The sequence below is a fragment of the Eurytemora carolleeae genome, unplaced genomic scaffold (assembly GCF_000591075.1).
Source record: "Eurytemora carolleeae unplaced genomic scaffold, Eaff_2.0 scaffold13, whole genome shotgun sequence".
In the NCBI taxonomy this organism is placed as follows: Eukaryota; Metazoa; Arthropoda; class Copepoda; order Calanoida; family Temoridae; genus Eurytemora; species Eurytemora carolleeae.
In genome coordinates, this window is record NW_019402181.1 from 373,014 (window position 1) to 395,307 (window position 22,294).

General features: G+C 31.7%; 1 protein-coding gene across 2 annotated transcripts; it reads left to right on the forward strand.

The window, feature by feature from the left end:
- Positions 1-580: 580 nt before the first annotated feature.
- On the forward strand, positions 581-16,656 carry LOC111718171 (lysosome membrane protein 2). 2 transcript variants are annotated; one of them, XM_023493693.1, is made up of 23 exons: positions 581-689; positions 1,312-1,361; positions 2,299-2,385; positions 3,613-3,687; positions 4,153-4,256; positions 4,491-4,551; positions 6,298-6,345; positions 6,412-6,449; positions 6,675-6,717; positions 6,776-6,838; positions 9,207-9,306; positions 9,642-9,700; positions 9,792-9,857; positions 10,459-10,544; positions 10,880-10,952; positions 11,133-11,233; positions 11,466-11,544; positions 12,612-12,690; positions 12,880-12,948; positions 14,117-14,173; positions 14,946-15,034; positions 15,367-15,444; positions 16,509-16,656. In XM_023493693.1, the coding sequence occupies exons 1-23, from the start codon at positions 662-664 to the stop codon at positions 16,614-16,616; spliced, it is 1,641 nt and encodes a 546-aa protein (XP_023349461.1). In that variant the 5' UTR covers positions 581-661; the 3' UTR covers positions 16,617-16,656. The 2 variants fall into 2 exon arrangements, with proteins under 2 accessions (XP_023349461.1, XP_023349462.1); XM_023493694.1 differs by lacking the exons at positions 581-689; positions 1,312-1,361; positions 2,299-2,385 and adding an exon at positions 2,778-2,858.
- The last annotated feature ends 5,638 nt before the right edge of the window (positions 16,657-22,294 follow it).

Sequence of the window (22,294 nt, forward strand, 5' to 3'; positions counted from 1 at the left end):
GTCGAATTTGCGCTCAAACTCAGGATTTACAGATCTTTAAAAAGTATAATATGTCTCAAATGAATCCAAAAGAAGTTTTCCACAACACTGCATACTCAGTTCAACTACCTTAAAATTACATAGCCGGTCACTCCCTTTAAGAAAAACTTAGCAAGTTGGGATGTTAGAGAATAAATTTCTGATGAAATAAAAAATTGTAAATCTTCAAGTTGTTAAACAATTAATTCCTAGTTTACAGAACGTATTTACTAACTCTTCTTATTTACACAAAGATTTAAAAAAATTATAAATCTTTTATAATTTGTAGGTTTAGTCTTATTCCATTCTTATCAAATCATTGTCAAGTACGTTTCCCATGGTCAGATAAGAATAATTCAAGTAAATGAAATAGTTAAGATTAAATAAAAAAAATTCAATTTTCTTAAAAACCATTTTTATCCTTGTAGCTAAACATAATGTGCCAGTTATGTTTAAACATCATACTATATTTACCCCTGTATAATTTTAATTAACAATATCTTAACACCAGACCTTGCAAACATCTTAATAATAAAGATAATAGAAGATTAGCCACTGAGAAAAGTTTTTATTATTACGTAGAAAGTGTTCAGATGCTCAGCAACTAATATTTAAATATTTGCAAAACTAATAAATTTCAAAGATGAATTTAGCAGGATTGTTCAAAACAGGTACTTTAGTACTTACATAAATATCTTATAAAGATGGAATGTCTTGAGTACTAAATTCATGTGAGTTCAAAATGTAATATGCTTTGGTTGGTTCTTTAAAAAATCCGAAAAGTAATTAAGAGCTTTTGCCATAAACTCAAATATTCAAATCACTATATTTTTGCAACCCAACGTCGTTATAGACCTTTGATATTTCAAACTATGAAATCTGTTACATTTAAAAATCTAAGTTTAAGCCTTTAGGCTTAAAAAATATAGCGATTACAAATTTTGAGTTTGTGGCAAAGACTCAATTCCTTTTACAAAGTAACAAATTACTTTCCTAAACCTCTAATTTTCCAAAATATATTCCATCAAAATTTGATGGTTTCTACGGAATAAATTTGCAAAGATATAAGGATTAGAAAACTAGATTTAATGATGAATAGAGTTATGTAACAAATATAACAATGCTGTTGCTTAATAACTGAAATTATAATGTTCTTTCTTTAAATTTTAGGTTATGGAGCTGACATACTTTTTCAAAAAACCTTTTTTAAAAACTAATACATGAAAAACACTAATCTTTAAATTACCAAATTCTTTAATAAAATTGTATTCCTTATTTCTTAATTTCTCCTAGTCGGAGTTGTTTTCGGAGGCATACTTGTAGCCGGCGGTATAGGATTAAAGGTGAAAAAAAACAAGAGTTTATAAAACATTTTTTCGTTATATCAAGGATTTTTTAATGTTTTTTTTTCTTTAAAATCCTCAGAATAAAGTGAAACTGACACCAGGTTCAGCCGTTCCTCTCTTTTTGCTAATCTCGAGACTAACATAATCTCGAGATTATGTTAGTCTCGAGATTAAATATTTAGATCAACAAATTTGATTCTAAGAACGCCAGATTGGTTCGTTTTCTTGACTTGAAGGGCCTTCACTTAATTTCTCACCCATTTCTTTATTAATACATTAGTTAAAATTGGTTAAAAAAAGAATCTCAAATGTATTAATAAATATTTTTCTTCACCGATTAATTTACAATCTGGCCGACAAAAAATTCTTTATTTGTTAGAAATTACGGATTTCTCTCATGGGACAGAATTTTTTTTCAAGGCTGTCATTGGTCAATACAGTTTAGGAACTTTATTCCTGCACTCTCATTGGAGAAAACAATGTTAGGATATCCAAAGTGAGCGAAAGAGTGGATTAAGGACTAAAATCAAAAGTTTCCAAAGTGGATATTCGAATTAAGTAGTTGGGATTAAAGGGTATTCATTCTAAAGTTCCCACCTCCGGTAGGGTCCCCATGGGAAGATTAATGGAAGGTCATTATTCAATATATTTGTGGAAGTCCACAAGTGAACACAAAAAAATCTGCGAATCTTAAACTAGAGAAGCGCTTTAGAAAAATTTGCTTATGGTTCGCATTTTTCCTGTAATAGAATTAGTAAATCCGCGGGTTTTGATAATATCATTTTGAGAATTGTTTACTCTGTCATGAAACAAAGCTTAAAAAAGACTTATTTTTTATTACGTGAAAGGGGGTGGAGGGAAGGGTAGCCAACAAGTTTTAAAAGAGGGGTTCAGTATTGTATTTATATTTAAATTTAATAATATTATTTTGCAGTGGGGAATATTCCCTATAGTTGTTGAAAACATGATTTTGGAGCAGATCAAGCTTTCTCCAGATAATACAGAGATATGGGATACTTGGGTAGGTTTATGATCAAGTTATCTCCAGATAATACAGAGATATGGGATACTTGGGTAGATTTATTATCAGGCTTTCTCCAGATAATACAGAGATATGGGATTCTTGGGTAGGTTTATGATCAAGTTATCCCCAGATAATACAGAGATATGGGATACTTGGGTAGGTTTATGATCAGGCTTTCTCCAGATAATACAGAGATATGGGATACTTAAGTTTATGATCAAGTTATCTCCAGATAATACAGAGATATGGGATACTTTGGTAGGTTTATGATCACGCTTTCTCCAGATAATACAGGGAAACCGGAAACTTGGGTAGGTTTATAATCAAGCTTTCTCCAGATAATACATAGATACGGGATACTTGGGTAGGTTTATGATCAAGTTATCTCCAGATAATACAGAGATATGGGATACTTGGGTAGGTTTATGATCAAGCTTTCTCCAGATAATACAGAGATATGGGATACTTGGGTAAGTTTATGATCAAGTTATCTCCAGATAATACAGAGATATGGGATACTTTGGTAGGTTTATGATCACGCTTTCTCCAGATAATACAGAGATACGGGATACTTGGGTAGGTTTATAATCAAGCTTTCTCCAGATAATACAGAGATATGGGATATTTGGGTAGGTTTATAATCAAGCTTTCTCCGGATAATACAGAGATATGGGATACTTTGGTAGGTTTATAATCAAGCTTTCTCCAGATAATACATAGATACGGGATACTTGGGTAGGTTTATGATCAAGTTATCTCCAGATAATACAGAGATACGGGATACTTGGGTAGGTTTATGATCAAGCTTTCTCCAGATAATACAGAGATACCTGATACTTGGGAAGGTTTATGATCAAGCTTTCTCCAGATAATACAGAGATATGGGATACTTTGGTAGATTTATTATACAGCTATCTCTAGATAATACAGAGATACGGGATACTTGAGTAGGTCTATAATTAAGCTATCTCCAGATAATACAGAGATATGGGATATTTGGATAGGTTTATATAATACATTTTATTCTAGAAAAAAAATAGATATGGGACACTTGGCTAGGTTTATAATCCATTAAATCACAGCACTTTTTTAAGTAACAAAAATTAGTAGATTATATATGTTTAATTAATGTTATGGACATTTAATTTTTTTCTATGACCAAAGATGAAATGTGCAAATGCATAAAATGTTAATTTAATTTGATTTAATTATTTAATTTTGAAGATTGAGCCAACTGCTCAGCTTCCTGTTTACATGAAATTTACATTTCTAAATGTAACAAACCCTGAAGAAATCAAGGTAATTATTTATTAACACTTATTCCAAAAATTTATACTGTTATTATTTTATATTTGATAAATCAAAATTTCACTTTTCATCATGTTTTTTATAATAATTTCAATTAGCTGGATAAAAGCGAAAAACTTAAAGTTGCATGACTCACGGTCACGAGTAAAACCCCCTTGAACGTTGAAAAGTTTTAAACTTTAAAATTTAAAAAAACGATAGAATGAATTAAAAACTATTGGTGATTAACGAGAGATAAAGCCCTCTCCAATTTCAGATCAGAGCTATGTCAATAATAAAGATAAATGTTTGTTTTTAATCTAAAAATTGACAATTTTGAATAATGGTTTCTGTAAGAAACCGACTCATAGTGGTTCAGATAAATACAGGTTTCGCACAGAGAAAGGGTTTCATTGTGAATCGTACGTGAAACTCTTCAAATTAGTCCCTTTAAGTTAAAAATGATATATATTGTAGGACGGTGAGAAACCAATAGTAAATGAGGTAGGTCCGTTTGCATATAGAGAGGTGAGAAGGAAGGATGGTGTCACAATAATGGATGATTCTATTTCTTACGGAAGGTGAACAAAAAATGTTACATATATGTGATGAGAATTTAGAACAAGAGGTGGGATGGATTTTAATAAAAAACATTAAACAAAACATTTCGAAGGACTTATTTTTGTAGTCCTTTTGTAGTTTATGACAGTTTTTAGTTGGAGAGAGGGGGGGGGAGGGTCGGTGTTAAGATGTATCCTTAAATATTCAGTCATTGCTAAGCCAATTTTAATCCAAGTTTAACAACAAATATTTAGTTATATCAGTTACGAGCTAGATGAGAATGAGTCCTGTCCATCCTGCACCGAAGATACAATGGTAAATTACATTTAAACCACACTGAACTAGACAGTAGTAAAATGTCAATTTTATCCGAAATTATTGGCCCGAATTGTTGGCCTCGTAGTTTATTTAGTTTTAATATTACGCACAAGTAAGAGAAAAGAAATTTAAATTAAATTTTATTTCTAATCAATCGTTTTATAATAAAACGAGTTGGTTTAAAACTGACGTGCAATTTACTTGAGTATGACGTAAAATTGTTTGTGAAATATAAAAAACAGGTTTGTGGATCCTTTCATATGAATTAAAACTATCCAGATTGTTCTATGAACAGAAACACTGAAGATACACTCTACAGAACAGCCAAGATGTACAAATAGAGGAGGAAATCTCGAGGATCTATGAGGACGGAATCTATCGTCCTCCAGATATGATTGAGAAACCAGGAGGTTTATGGATCACAGGATCTAATATGAGCCCTCTGCGGAACGCTGCTCTTAACTGGCAGCTCCCCAAAAACCAGTTGTGGAAACCTCAGACTCAGATTCATTGTTAGAAGAACTCCTAAGAGATACTCCGGAACATAGGTACTCGTCCAGTTCAATCTCCGACTCCAGAATATCCTGTAACTCCATGAGCAGCTAGGATAACTGAGGAAGTATTTTATGAAACAGCAGAAGATATGGAAGATATTGTTGATGAACATACAAGCTATACTTGAAGAACGGCTGCATTGGTTAAAGGATGATATTTCATCATCTGAATCCTGCAATCCTAGGACTCCTAGTCCAGATATAGAACTAGAAGACTTATCTGAATCTGAAGAAGCGGCTCAGAGAGATCCTACTCCTGAGCTGCTGAACGAAGTATTCGAGTTAAGAGATCCTGAATTAGTACAGTTAGATGAGATGGGCGAAGCAGAGGAAGCTGTTCAGGGACATCCTGGTCTGGAACATCTAAATAAGAGCTTCAAGTTTAGAGCAGCCAAATGAGAGATCTGGATTCCGATAAGCTGCTCAGACAGACACTGAACTGGAACAGTTAATAGAAGGATTCCCTGAAAAAGAGGATTTGAGGATTGCATATTGGAAGTATATGAAGACTAGACAGATAATTGCAACAAATGAGGAGCAGCTCAGAACTTATGATCTTTACTGATTTGTCTTACTTCCGCTGGATTTCTTTAAACCACAGACTGGAATGGCTGGCTGGAGTATTGGAGGAGCTAAATATACTCAAGGACCTTATAGATGGACAGAGGACTAACGTACTGCATCTAGCTGAAGTGTGGTCTTCTACAAACACATACAAAACTGATTAAAACAAGAATAAACATAAACAGATGTATTTAGACAAATAAACTAATAAGCCGATAAATCACATTCATTCATACTCTGAGAGATATATCTATACATATAGAGAGAGAACATCTATTGGGTTTATGAAGCAAAGTACGGAAATCTAGAGAAAGACATTTGTACACGCCCTAAACAGATGGAGCAAATGATCGATCTCGAAAATCCCTAAGATTTATATCTGTAATTGTAATCAATAGAATAGTGTTAATAATTACATTAGCTGGTAAAGCTAAAAGTTTCGCTAACAAATAGAATTGTTCATAAATTGACTTCTTCCTTAACTGTAGTTATTAACATCTACCAAACAACAAAAACATCTCTGAAACAACAACAACAAAAAATAGATTAATTTAACACATTAATTTTTCCTTCATGTATTCTGCAGATATAACCAGAAAATTTTTAAAAACTATTATTTGTTTAGATTACAGTTATAAACCCAGCGCTAGCCGGAATTGTAACTCTTATAGAGGTAGGTTTTGTAAAAAAAAAAACACATATATAAACAAACTTTTTGAAATTTTGTTTGTTTGTTTAGGATCTTGCAGGGGATATAGAAATTGATTTAGGTTATGGGTAAGATTTTTATTAAGGTGACATTAATCAAGAAAGGAATGGACTCTTTGCCACAAACTTAAATTACAAAGATAAAAGGATTAGAAAATTTCAGTTTGTGGCAAAAACTTAATTCGTTTCAGAACATTCTCCTACAATACATACATTTGTAGAATCTTTTTGAGCTTAACTTAAAACGCTATATTATAAATTTTGTCTATTTATAAATGATCTTATTTTGTGCAGACCTCAAACTGTGGCCTCCCTAATTCTGAGTATAATTGATGCGGTAAGTTCATGATTAATTCCTTGTTTTGATTTCTAGTTTTATATTAATCGTTTTCCAGGCTATAACTGAAAGACATGGAGAATACGAAGATGACCTGTTTACTACTGAAACTGCAAATAAGGAAATAGTTTGGTTTAAAAACAACTAACTGAATTGAATTAGAACGGTGGAGTGTTACGTTTTTGGCATATGCGTTTTGATTCTTCAATTTGAATTCAATTTTTATTTTGGTCTTTAATTCCACCATCTTCAAATTAACAGAGCTGTCTTTTCATTTTTTTAACTCTAAACTAACTCTATAGAAATAAAAAAGGTGAAAAAATTATATGTTTAATATGTCAAATTATAAACAAAGGCGTGCTTACAAGGATAAAGACCGAATCGTAAAATCTGCGTTTACTTACACTTACACAGACATTTTCATCGCTCTACCAAATATAAAATACCCTCATGCTTCATTGAGTGTAAATATTTTCAATATTGCCCATCTTGTCAAAAATAATTCTCATCTTGTCCTAAATATTGCTCACCTTGTCCTAAATATTACCCACCTTGTCCTAAATATTGCTCACCTTGTCCTAAATATTACCCATCTTGTCCTAAATATTACCCATCTTGTCTTAAATATTAATCATCTTGTCCTAAATATTAAATATTACCCATCTTGTCTTAAATATTAATCATCTTGTCCTAAATATTAATCACCTTGTCCTAAATATTGCTCACCTTGTCCTAAATATTACCCATCTTGTCTTAAATATTAATCATCTTGTCCTAAATATTAATCATCTTGTCCTAAAAATAAATCATCTTATCCTAAATATTGCTTACCTTATCCTAAATACTAATCATCTTGTCCTAAATATTGCTCATCTTATCTTAAATATTGCTCACCTAATCCTACATATTGCTCACCTTGTCTTAAATATTACCATCTTGTCCTAAATATTGCTCACCTTGTCCTAAATATTGCTCACCTTGTCCTAAATATTAATCATCTTTTGTCTTGAATATTACAAAATTTAAAACAATGCTCCCCCATCAAAGTTTACTAGGAAGGGAAATGAATGTTCCCTGAATTTAGTAAAATTGCATGATGTTTCAGAAATAAAAAAATAAAAATTTTTAGCTTGAAAACATCTAAATTTTAAACCAAATATATGTACCGGAGAAAATCAGATAAAAAGAACCCAAAATTCGTTGTCAATTATTAAGATTTTTCATTCCCCCCCCATTTCCTGTTAGAAATGCCCCTTTTTGGTCCTTTCTCTTTGATTTCCTGGACACATTTTTGCTATATAACTTTTGATTTTTTTTATGTTAAGATTATTTAGCGCTTGCAGAGCATAAACGTATATTTAGACACCCAATATTATGCTTTGATAATTTTCTCTCTTTAGAGTAAACCTAATTTCCTTACAATTAAAAATTGTCAGAGAAATTGTAATTTTACATTAAAAACTATATTTCTCAAAGTTGTTCAATGTTAATATTGACAATGATTATCCAGTCAAATACAAGCAAATACCTTCAAGTGACTAAAGCCCAATTTGTACCAGCTTAAGCTAAGAAAAGTGTTTTATAAAACAGATACTTAGATATCCATATAGTTGATATTTGAGCCTACCTAAACTAAGAAAAATGTTTTCTAAACCCAACTATATGAGATGTCTATTTGATATTTGAACCTATCTAAACTATAAAAAATGTTTTCTAAACCCAACTATATGAGATGTCTAATTGATATTTGAGCCTTCCTAAACGAAGCAAAATGTTTTCTAAAACCAACTATATGAGATGTCTATTTGATATTTGAGCCTATCTAAACTATAAAAATGTTTTCTAAACCCAACCATATGAGATGTCCATATAGTTGATATTTGAGCGTACCTAAACTAAGAAAATGGTTTCTAAACCCAACTATATGAGATGTCTAGTTGAAATTTGAACCTACCTAAACTAAGAAAATGTTTTTTAAACCCAACTATATGAGATGTCTAGTTGATATTTGAACTACCTAAACTAAGAAAAATGTTTTCTAAACCCAACTATATGAGATGTCTAGTTGATATTTGAGCCTACCTAAACTAAGAAAAATGTTTTCTAAACCCAGCTATGATTAGTTGATATTTCAACCTACCTAAACTAAGAAAAATGTTTTCCAAAACCAACTATATGAGATGTTTATATGTTCATATGAGTTGATAGTTGAGCCTACCTAAACTAAGAAAAATGTTTTCTAAACCCAACTACGATTAGTTGATATTTGAGCCTACCTAAACTAAGAAAATTTTTTCAAAACCCAACTTTGATTAGTTGATATTTGAGCCTACCTAAACTAAGAAAAAAATTATCTAAACCCAACTTTGATTAGTTGATATTTGAGCCTACCTAAACTAAGACAAATTTTTTCTAAACCCAACTTTGTTTAGTTGATATTTGAGCCTACCTAAACTAAGAAAAAATTTTCTAAACCCAACTTTGATTAGTTGATATTTGAAGGCTATGAGCCTGGTGTATTGAAGTTTGTTCTATATCTAGTTAATGCCATTGAAGAAACTCCAGAGGAAATACTTTTCCCCGTTGAAGGTAAACATGTTAAAGAGACAATTCACGTAAAATCCAGTGCCCCATTTAAAGAGTTACCTACCCGATTCGGAAACGTCCCCTTTAACCCTGTATATAATAAAAAAGATGGAGATCTCATTGTTTTTCTTTGAAAAATTATTAATTTTCAATTGCAGTTTCTGAAAAAATGTGACTTGCAGAGGAAGACTTGCAAAGTAGAAAATTGATAGAATTTATGTGTTTTCAAGATAAAATAATGACATCTTCCTCAGATGAAAGCTTACAGTCATAAATGTGACAAAAAATGTCTATATTTTTATTGTTAAAACGAACACATGATTTAATTGTTTGTTTAGATCTTCCGCCGATTGAAATCCCGGATATAATAGCGGATGGAAAATTCGCCTTTTTCAAGGTTATATAAAACATTTTATTAATTGAATAAATTAAAATTTTAAATGAAATTGATTTTATTACTTCCACAAATCAAATAATATATGTTCTAGGGTAAGAATGGCACAGCAGATAATGGATGGTACAAAATTAATTCTGGAATTTATGATATCAGCAAAGTAGGATATTTGTATAATGACATCTTATAGTAAATGAATATATACATTTGCTTCGAAGCGAATAATAATGTACAGACTTATCTATATATTTTAAATGAAAAGTTATTTTTTTGTATATTTTTTAGGACGTTTAAAGCTAAATTTTTTAAAGGGATTGGACAAGTAATTTTAAATGACAATCCATTTAAAATGGCCTAGCTCCCACGACATTTTAAACCTTCGTCTGATCAAAAATATCGTCGTTTTCCAAAACAAAACATTTTAAAATTGTGGTTTCTCTACAAAAATGACTTGTGGATTTTATGCAGAAGAGACATAAAATTTAGTTAATAGGATTCAGCATTTTTTAACATTTAACAACGACACTATCTTCCCCTTAGTTGCGGAGACAAAAATTTGAAGGGTACAGTTGTGAATCAGGCATGTCACCTCTAAAGGAAGGGTCACCTCTAGGTTTACTGGGTTCCTTTTAACCATTGACTGAGTTTTAAACAGTTTCCCTGAGATCTTGAAATGTCCAAACTACAGAGCAATTCTGTCATCTTCATTCTTTCATTTTCTGTTTGATTTATTTCAATTTATCTATATTTTCTTTATTTAGTATCAGAAGATCCAGGAATACAATGGTTTAGATCGTCTACCTGAATCTTGGTGGGGAACCTTGGCCAGTACTCCTAGTGCTAACAGGTAACCCTGGCCAGTACTCAAAGACTCACCAACGGTTAGGTTATCATAAAGTTTGCAGCCGCAGCGCCCAGCCCTAGCCTGTCAGAGTTGCAACGCTAAGCCTCCTTGTCTGTCTTAGCCTCAGCGCTAGGCCTCCTTGTCTGTCATAGCCTCAGTGCTTCGCTGTCCTTTAGTTTAATTAAAATAATTTCTCTTTTAAACTATTGTTAATTTAAAAGTTAGTCAAAATAAAAAATTTGTCCAAACAATCGATTATAAGTTCTATTATGGATGAGCCAGAGTTATAACATTTAGAAAAAATGTATTAAAAAAGTGTTCCAAGGAGCTTATTTTAGATCTGGTGTTACTGGTTACTGCCATGAGTTGGTTGGAACAGATGGTACACAGTATCCACCCTTTGTATCAATGGTAAAATTTATTTTTATTTTTAAACACGGGTAACAAACATTGCATATTTTATACCAATCAACTTGAATTGAATATCTGGCGGTCAAGGAATCTTGTTTTCAGAACTAACCTGCTACTTTTAAAAAGAATCAGAAAATAGGTTTATCATTTTAGACAGTTTTGTTTATTATACATTTCCAGGATAATGATATATGGCTCTTCAGCTCTGATCTGTGTAGATCTATCTATTTATCCTTCTATGAAGAGCATGATATGGACGGGATCAACACTTATCAATTTAGGTCAAAATTCAAATACAATATAGAGGGTTCCCAGAAAGAATGAGACTTTAAAGTGACCGTATCACTCGTCTCTGAAGTGAAACTGTCTGTTATGGAAGTTTTGCAGAAATTGAATTTTTAAAATACTAATGACATAAAGTTTTGATACTAAAAATGGTTTGATTTAAACACTGATATTTTTACAGTTAGGCCCTTCATGTTTCATGTTTAATGGAATTCTTCCTGTTTTTAGGGTAAAGAAAGAAGTTCTGAGTTTTGATAATCCTGACAACGCGTGTTTCTGCCCCAATGTTGAGGAATGCGTAGAAGTGGTATTAATCATTGATACATACATTTGCTTTGTCTTCTGTTTTGTTTGTAAATTTATTGGTCTCACACGTTGGGGTTATTTTGTTCAATTTCATGTTTTGTAGACTTAGAATCTTGCTAACAGATCTAATTTTCTAGTCCTTTTATATATGCAACCGAAGTCGTAGACGTTTTGGATATTTCAAAACACTAGGTGTCATTGTCAAAATTTGAAATATCAGGTTGACACCATCAGGTTGCAAAGATGTTTAAGGGTTTGTAAGCTAAAAGTTGATGCAAGTGTTCAATTCATTTAAAGCTCAGTTTTTTTTTGACCTTGAACAAACAGAGAATATAAAAGCAACGTCGTCACTTCCCTCTTTACAAGCTCATTGATTCAAGGAAAAGATAACAATATGATAAAATGCATAAATGCAAACATGAGAGATAAGAAAAATAAGAGATAAGAACAATGAGAATTAAATGGAATTTTTTTTGTTACAATCTCTGATTTTTTACAATGTATATTTTTGCGACCCGAAGCTTAAAATTTCAAAGATCTACACAACCAGGTTGCAAATTTTTAGGGATAAGAAAATATAAGTTTTTATATCCATAAATACCTTTAAAATTTTTATTGATTATCAAGAAATATTATTGCTGGACACATATGTAATATAAATATTCGACAAAACCCTATTGCTAATTTAACAGAAAGTAACAATCATCTAACCCTTAGACTGTTATTGAGCCGTATACAACAAACTTAGTTGATTTCTTAAAATCAAAATATGTGTTAAAGTGTGAATTTTATATATTAGGTGAATTAGCATTCTAATAGGAAAGAAGTATGTTAAATAATTAAACGAATATATTTTAGACTGAGGATAAGGAAACGAATATATTTTAGACTAAGGATAAGGAAACGAATATATTTTAGACTGAGGATAAGAAAACGAATATATTTTAGACTGAGGATAAGGAAACGAATATATTTTAGACTGAGGATAAGGAAACGAATATATTTTAGACTGAGGATAAGGAAACGAACATATTTTAGACTGAGGATAAGGAAACAAATATATTTTAGACTGAGGATAAGGAAGAATGGGATTTTTCTAATTGTACTCACTGTAAAAATGGAATGCTGAACCTAATGGGCTGCCAGGGTGAGTCATTATTTATTAAAAATCTAAAATTCCGATGACGAAGTAAATCGAAGCATTTTAATGAATCTATTATAATCTAAATATCATTATAAAGTTTGTAGATTTACAACCACGCAAGGACATCAGATATATTTATAGACGTGGTCTTTTGACTGCTCAGCATTATGTTTTAATTGAATATTAAACTAGGAGCTCCTGTTATAATCTCCTTACCTCACTTCCTTGATGCAGATCAAGATGTTGTTGATGCTATTCAAGGAAACTATCATCTTTATTCACATTTTCTTAATCAAATCTTTATTTACATTATGTCATTTCAATCTTTATTTACATTGTCTTGTCTCAATCCAATCTTTATTCACAATGTCTCAATCCAATCTTTATTCACATTGTCTCAATCCAATCTTTATTCACAATGTCTCAATCCAATCTTTATTTACATTGTATCATTCCAATTTTTATTCACATTGTCTATCCAATCTTTTTTTACATTGTATCATTTCAATCTTTATTTACATTATATCATTCCAATTTTTGTTCACATTGTCTCAATCCAATCTTTATTCACATTGTCTCAATCCAATCTTTATTCACATTGTATCATTCCAATCCTTATTTACATTGTATCATTCCAATCTTTATTCACATTGTATCATACCAATCTTTATTCACATTGTATCTTTCCAATCTTTATTCACATTGTCTCAATTCAATCTTCATTCACATTTTATCATTCCAATCTTTATTTACAGGTTATACTTATTTACATTGTCTTAATCCAATCTTTATTTACATTGTCTCAATCCAATCTTTATTTACATTCATTTTATTCAATCTGTATTTACATTTTATATCATTCCAATCTTTATTTACATTGGTTCTATTCAATCTTTATTTACATTGTCTCATTCAAATCTTTATTTACATTGTATCATTCCAATCTTTATTTACATTGTCTTAATCCAATCTTTATTCACATTGTCTCGATCCAATCTTTATTCACATTGTCTCAATCCAATCTTTATTCACATTGTCTCAATCCAATCTTTATTTACATTGTCTCAATCCAATCTTTATTTACATTCATTCTATCCAATCTGTATTTTCATTTTATATCATTCCAATCTTTATTTACATAATATTATTCCAATTTGTATTTACATTATAGTTTTCCAATCTATATTTACATTGGTTCTATCCAATCTTTATTTACATTGTCTCATTCCAATCTTTATTTGCATTTGTCCCTTCAATTTTTATTAACATTGTATCAATCTTAACTTAACTGAAGAATACGTTCTTCTCTAGTTTTCAATACAATTACAGAATTTAAATTTAAAGAACAAAATCCAAATTTTGCTGATAATATGTCGATGAAACCATACCATTAAAACGAAATGTTTTTTAAAATGATGGTATGGTATAGGCATGAACCCGAACCCTGATTTACACACAACCTTTCTGAACATTGAACCTCTGACAGGTTATTATTTTGTGAATAGAGTTTAAAATATTAAATATTTTTATTGATTTATCATACAACTAGCAAGGAACCCAGCATTGCCCAGGTTTCTCACAGTCCTAGTCACTCCCGCCGTTTTCCCGCACTTGGTCGATTTTACCGGAAAACTAAATATTTGCTTATATAGTCGATCAACTCAACAATTATACCCTCAAAACCAAGCTACGAACATTCCAGTGGGTCTTCATAGTTCCCCGATCAAAATTTGAGGCAAATCAGTCGAGATATTTTTGAGTTATGATCGGACAAACAAACAGACAGACAAACAGAGATTAAAACATTATATTGATGACAACAAATACTCGATCTAGAAATAAAAAGTTTTAATATTTAAAAAATGAAACCTAAGCAATAATGTTGTTTATCTAGCCGAAGCAGAAATGAACAAGTCACTTCAAAGATAAACCATTTCCAAGATAAACCATTTCCAATGAGAAAATTATTGATCCATCTCCTACATGTTGATCAGACACAGTTTAAAGGGGAAATTATTGATCCATCTCCTACATTCTTGATCAGACACAGTTTAAAGGGGAAATTATTGATCCATCTCCTACATTCTTGATCAGACACAGTTTAAAGGGGAAATTATTGATCCATCTCCTACATTCTTGATCAGACACAGTTTAAAGGGGAAATTAAGTCTTTGGAAATTTCATTTACGATCCCTGTAAAGAAAAAAAAATGCAGCAAACAAACCCATTTTTATTAAATTACGAAATTGTATGTTCAGGAGTTTCACTAGACGCTCACAAGAGAATTCAAGTAAATGTTCCTCTGAAGCAAAATGATGCAATGACCTTACTCAAGAATGTGAGAGAGGTAAAATAAATCAATGTAAATGTAAATGTCTATAGACTGAAATATTTCAATCTGTTCCTAAACTTTAAATTAGTTTATAGAAGCGGTTTTGTTACATTTTTCATCCTGGTTATAAAATAAATTTTAAACATTTGAATATTGAGAGCAAACCTCCGGCCCTGAGTCCAGAATGATCCCTCTTTGTAATTTTAAAAGAGTGAATTTTCGGTCTTATGCAAAAGGTTGACAATAAATCATGATAATTTCTATATAATACCTGCACTCCTAGTTCAACTACCATGCTTAGCCAGTCACTTCCTTTAGACTGGTTTCTAATTGAATGAATGCTCCAGGCTATTTTCCCTGTGGTTTGGGTAGATGAAGGAGCAACCCTTGATGGAGAGAACTTGGATAAACTCAAGGCACAGCTGGTAAGTTGGACACATATAATTTAGAGTACCGAAATTATAGATTCTTTCATATGTACACTATACAGGGTTAACCACAAGAATGAGACGACTGTCTTGCATCCCTATATTCATAATACCCTGGGCATCTGTAAACTTGTTTCTTTCTTTTCCAAATCATGAAACAAACCACTAAAAGGCTAAATTTAAGGCAGAAGTCTCAATTTAACTTAGAGTCGTCATATTAAGAACTTCATGTCGTCTCTAAGTCTCATTTTTTATTAATAACCCTGTAAATGAAATATTTAATTCGACAATTTCTAATTATTTTAGAATAAATTTGGTTCCGTAAAAGCCTTATAGGGAACATTTTCTGAAGCTGTTAAAAATGATTAACGATTAATAATACTTGGAAAATGATGGCGGAACCTTTCTTGACCGATTTTTCTCTACCCCGAAAATACAACATAGAGCTTGGAGTGACATGGTGACATGGTGACATGGTGACATGGTGACATGGTGACATGCCTTCCGGAACGTTTATTCCATGTACTGAATTAATCCGACATAATCGTCCAATAAACTTTTTTCATCATTTCACACCTAGCTCTGCGTGTAGCGTCTATAAGAGTTAAATTTATTCATAATTCTATTAAGAAAGGTTACACTATACCGAAATAGTTCTGTAAGGAATTTACGGATCTGTAAAAAAAGTAAACCCTACGAAAAACATTAATATTTCGCATATAGTTTTAAATATCATATACATTGCTTATTGCTCAGTGTTGTTCCTCATAAGAAATGTATCATTTACTCTCAGTCAAATTAGAATCAATGGAAATTTAAACCCCCCAAAGGAATCAAGGATAAACCCGAGGGCTGCATGCAGTAAATGACATTCCTTTGTAAAATATTGTAAAATATATGTAAATAATAAGTTGATTAAAAGGGGCTGGATTAAATGAAAATTGTTGCATACCAAAAAACCAGCTTTTATAAATGAATGGTTATTTACGTGTTTGTTTCCAACAAGTTAAAAATCCCTTGAAGAAAAAAGTTTTAAAATAATCAAAGTCTTGAATTTTTAGGTGACTCCTTTTAAAGCTGTTGATATCGGAGTTGGATTTATGATTGGACTTGGAGCTATAATTATTATTGTTATATCTCTCATTTCTCTTTTATGCGGAAAAAAATAAACTAAATAGTTTCAAAATTAAACAAAAGAAATTCACCTGATCAAAAGAAAACTTTTATGAAGAAAATACCTTTTAAGCGAGCAATCTTAAATAATCTAGTGCGTTTTAAGTTTACATACACATTTTTATATACATAGCGGGGACCCGTTGCAAAGGGGGGGGGGCGGGCAGGGGCACGTTCCAATTAAAGGATGCCCCCCCCTACACTAAAACTCTCGTACGCCCCTGAAAGGTGGATTCATGGGGCAGATTATCTGAGACAAGATGAACAATTATACGGAGAAAAGAAAAGAGAAGGAAAAGGAAAGAAAGGATTTACGAGTCACCCAAAACAAATTGTTCAAGCATTTTTTCTGTTCATCAAATTTTATAAAGGAATGGAGTCTTTGTCACAAACTCTGATTTTATAATCCCTATACCTTAGCTGCACCCAATGGCGTATATGTTTCAAATTAAGAATTCTGTCAGATCAAATAATTTAAGTTTGAAATATCTGCAAATGTTTACGCCATCAGATCACACAGATATTGGGGTTAGAACATTTGAGTTTGTGACAAAGACTCAATTCCTTTAGTCATTTGAGTTGAGTAGGGTTTCCACGAAATGGCTAAATCTTTTGCGCAAAATTTGCGATATTTTCGTGCAAAATTTTTTTTTGGCGAACTTTTGCGCTATTTTTGCGCATGAAACGCAATGAGTTTTGCGCTATTTTTTTGCGCAATTTGCGCAAAACCGGAAATATTTTTTGCGAAAGTTGCAAATGAAACGAAATTTTAGTTTGCGCAATTTGCGCAAAACCGCAAGTTTTAAGCAAAATGTAACTTTATAGGCAAATTGTCAAAAATTGATATTCTAAGCTAAAATTAAACAACTGAAGATTTATTCCATACATAAAAAAAAATATTAACATACCAGTATTATAAAGATTATACTACACTCAATTAGTTACTTCCAGTTACAAAAAGTTTAAATTAAGGGACCAAAATTAATAAAATAGAAATTAGAGAGTGTGAAACTTGGCAATATTTTAATCCTATTAAATAATTTCAAGTGACCCTTAAAAGCTTTGCCTAATCAAGTATGAATTATATTCTTAAATTTTTTAATCAATTCTTAAATCTTTTTAATCTCGAAGAAAATAATGAAAGAAAGTAACCAATGCGTGAAGAATCCAATTTAAGGAAAAAAGCATGTCCAAAACTAAAATTGTCGAGAAAATTGTAAGATTTTTTTTTGTAAAAGCATGACCAATAGGAAGATTTTTCCAGAATTGAATTCTAAGAAACACACACCGTCCCCAACCGTTTGATTTTTACGAAATTGCGAAATTGCGCAATACTCTAGTTGGGGAATTGCGCAAAACTTGAGTTTCGCAAAAGCGGAATAGGGCAATTTTGCGCGAAATGACTTTTGCGAATTATTGCGCAAATTGTTGTTTTTCCGCGCAAAACTTATACGCAAAAAAAAATTTGCGTTTCGTTCCGCTAAATTGCGCAAAAGTTTTGCGAATGGAAACCCTAGAGTTGAGTGATCAGTTCATGAAATAATAGTTTATTTTTTATCGTAGGCTCGTATAGAAACATACGAAATTTTTATGTAGGGTGGGGAGAGGGAGATGAAACGCGCAGAAAGGAATTTCGATTCTTTGCCACAAATTCAATTTTTGTAAGCCTTATATCTTTTCAACCTTTGATATTTCAAACTTCCATTTTTTGATCTATCATCATTCATAGTTTGAAATATTAAAGGTCTACGACAATTGGGTTGCAATGATATTGAAATTAGAAATTAGAGTTTGTGGCGAAAATTCAATTCCTTTGTTATCCGCATTGCCCCCCCCCCCAAAAAAAAATATCGAATACTGAATAAAAACTATAAGCAGAAGCCCAAAGGGTTACGCGCATGCCGCGTAGTGCTATAGAACTAGAGATAGAAAAAGGGTAATGTTACAACGTCTATACGCAACATCCTCTATACTGAACTTCCGACCTACTAACTTTCTGACCTATTGCAATATCCGACCTACGACAGCTGTAGGTCGGTTGCACATTTTAATTTTTTTATCCGACCTACAGGCATGATTGAGGTCTAGTCATGTGCATGGAGCGAGGTCAGATGTACACTTTTTGTAGGTCGGAATACTCAATTTTTGTAGGTCGGATGTGCACTTTTTGTAGGTCGGATGTACTGTTTGTAGGTCGGGTGTATACAGTTTGTAGGTCAGATGTACACTTTTTGTAGGTCGGATGTACACTTTTTGTAGGTCGGATGTACACTTTTTGTAGGTCGGATGTACACTTTTTGTAGGTCGGATGTACTCTTTTTGTAGGTCTGATGTACACTTTTTGTAGGTCGGATGTACACACTTTTTGTAGGTCGGATGTACACTTTTTGTAGGTCGGATAAACTGTTTGTAGGTCGGATGTACACTGTTTGTAGGTTGGATGTACACTTTTTGTAGGTCGGATGTACACTTTTGTAGGTCGGATGTACACTATTGTAGGTCGGTTGTACACTTTTTGTAGGTCAGATATATTCTTTTTGTAGATCGGATGTACACTTTTTGTAGGTCGGATATTCTCTTTTTGTAGGTCGGATGTACACTTTTTGTAGGTCGGATGTACACTTTTTGTAGATCGGATGTACACTTTTTGTAGGTCGGATGTACACTTTTTGTACTACACGTGGTACCCATGAGATAGTTCAAACAACCAACATCAAACAATTTTGTTTCATTTTCATTTGAACTTTTTTTTTGTTCATTTAACTACTTTTCATTTGAACCCCAAATTACCTGTAAAAATAGTTCAAATGAACATAAAAATAGTTCCAATGAACAAAAAATATTTAAAATTAATAAAAACTGTTCAAATGAACATAAATATAGTTCAATTGAACAAAAAAATAGTTAAAATGAATAAAAATAGTTAAAATAAAAAAATAGCTCAAATGAACATAAAAATTGCTCAAATTAACATAAAAATAGTTCAAAAATAATTAAAAAACCAAAAAAAAGATGTTTTTAAAATAAATTCAAATAAATTTATGAGTCTAAATGAAAAATAGTTTGTAGGAACAAAAAAATTTGTAGACTATTATTTTGTTCATTTGAACTAATTTTATGTTCAAATTTGATCTAAAATGCAGCCGCGCTCGCTCAGAAATTGTCTAAAACTTGGCCTAACCCTGAAATAATACACATTTGAGCTATTTTTATGTTCATTTAAACTACTACCCAACAAACAAAAACCCGTGAAGAACACAAGATTATTTGGTGTATTTCACACAAGTGACCCGTCAATATCTCGTGATAATTCACGTGTTGTCAAGGTGAATGTCGACGATTTGATCACAGGTCTAGGACGAGGGAGGGAGTCCAGAGTTCCTCAAATAGTAATCACCGCCACCCAAATCTGTTTTGCGGCAAGCGCGCTCCTCAATTGGTAATCTCCACCACCTCAAATAGTGATCACCCCAAAAAAGCATAAAATTAAATCGTTTATTTCTTAGAAATAAGACCATATTGACCTATTTTAATGGCCCTATGGTGTACAATATTGTTAAAGCTTTCTTTATTGCTCATTAGTTTCGAAAATAAATCAATAAATATGCCACACTAAGTGCTAGAAATATATTACGTTTTTTAGTTTCAAGTTTCGCTTTAAGAATATTTGCGACATTTTCCTCTGAATGTTGTTTTAAACTCCTTATATAGAGAGGAAACTTTAACCCATTATTTGTGGACTAAATACTTCATTTTTAGTAGTGGGTGTGATGAGACTAATTTTTCAAAATTTTATGTTCTTTCTATGCATATAATTAGTTTTGTTGTAGATGTTGAACTCAAGTAGGCGAATAAAAAAATCTAAAAACTGTAAAGGTTTTTTGAAAATATCTTTTAAATGGAGATGGATATTACTTTGGTTGGGATGAGATAATTTTTAGTAAATTTTAAGTACTTTCTATGCATATAATTAGTTTTGTTGTGGATGTTGAACTCGAGTTGGCTAATACAAAAATCTAAACACTGTAAAGGTTTTTTGAAAATATCCTTTAAATGGAGATGGATATTACTTTGTGTGCGATGAGATAATTTTTAGTAAACAGGCAGCCCAACCTTTTTTGTATCTTGACGCCAATCATAAAATGCAGTCATTAAAGTGGCCAATTGGATCTAAGATTCGGTTAAAATGAACTGTGCCTTGATTCTCAGTTTTTGTTGACCAAAAAAATCTGAAAATAATTTGAAAATTTAGTTTAAGTCAATACAGATGCCATAAAACCCCGCGCGATAGATGTCGAAAATTGTGTTAAAAGTGCATTAAATTCAAATCACATAAAACAAAATTTTATGGTGATTACTATTTGAGGTGGTGGAGATTACCAATTGAGGAGCGCGCTTGCCGCGAAACAGATTTGGGGAACTCTGGACTCCCTCCCTCCTAGGACCGAGTTTTTACACGGTGAAAACCTGAGTTTATTTCACAAGATGAACATAGGATTTTTACATGAGGAAACTATTTTTCTCCCATCCCATCTACTTAAATTACATTTTTTAAACCCCACGGGAAAGGGGGGGATATATAATTAATTTCTGATATATAAATATATTATAAAATTACAAAATGTTTAGAAACTAAACATTTTAGTTTATACATTAAACATCTTGAACAAACTTTAAACTATTCTTATCACAAAGTGATATTTCAAGTCTAAATAATGTTCAGTTATGTTAATGTTTTCATACTTATAAGAATGCTTCTTCCTATATATATCTAAAAGGTCGATATTCCAAAAAGGGGTTGTTGAAAAATACAATACAAAATTCAATGTGAAACTTTTCTATACTCTGCTCATGCCTCTTATAATCTGAAAAATTTATGTCAGTTAAAATATTTCATTTTACTACAATAAACTTTTAGTTTCTAAAAGATGAGCAGAGACCCCAAGTGATGTGATTTTGCAACTCTATTAAACATGAAACATGTTGTTCTTCCCGTGATATTTACGAGAATTAAAATCTAAAAATTCTGGCATTGCATTACTTGAGTTTAAAACGATAGGATTAATATGCATGCTCTTGCACTGATTTATTTTCCTACGTCTACAACATGATATTATGTATATTATTAACATGTATTATTTCAGGGTTAGGTTAGGTTAAGACAATTTCTGAGGGAGCGCGGCTGCTTTTAGTTCAAATTTGAACATAAAAAAAAGTTCAAATGAACAAAAAAATAGTCTACAAATTTTTTTGTTCCTGCAAACTATTTTTCATTTTGACTTATGAATTTATTTGAATTTATGTTAAAAACATCTATGTTTAAGTGTAAATCCAACCTACAATCCATGACCATCCGACCTACAAAAGTGTACATCCGACCTACAAATGCATATATCCGACCTACAAAAGTGTAAATCCGACCTACAATCGATGACCATCCGACCTACAAATTCATATATCCGACCTACACAAGTGCATAAATCCGACAATCAATGACCATCCGACCTACAAATGTGTACATCCGACCTACAAATGCATATATCCGACATACAAAAGTGTAAATACGACCTACAATCGATGACCATCCGACCTACAAATGTGTGCATCCGACCTACAAATGCATCCGACCTACAAAAGTGTAAATCCGACCTACAATTAACGACCATCCGACCTA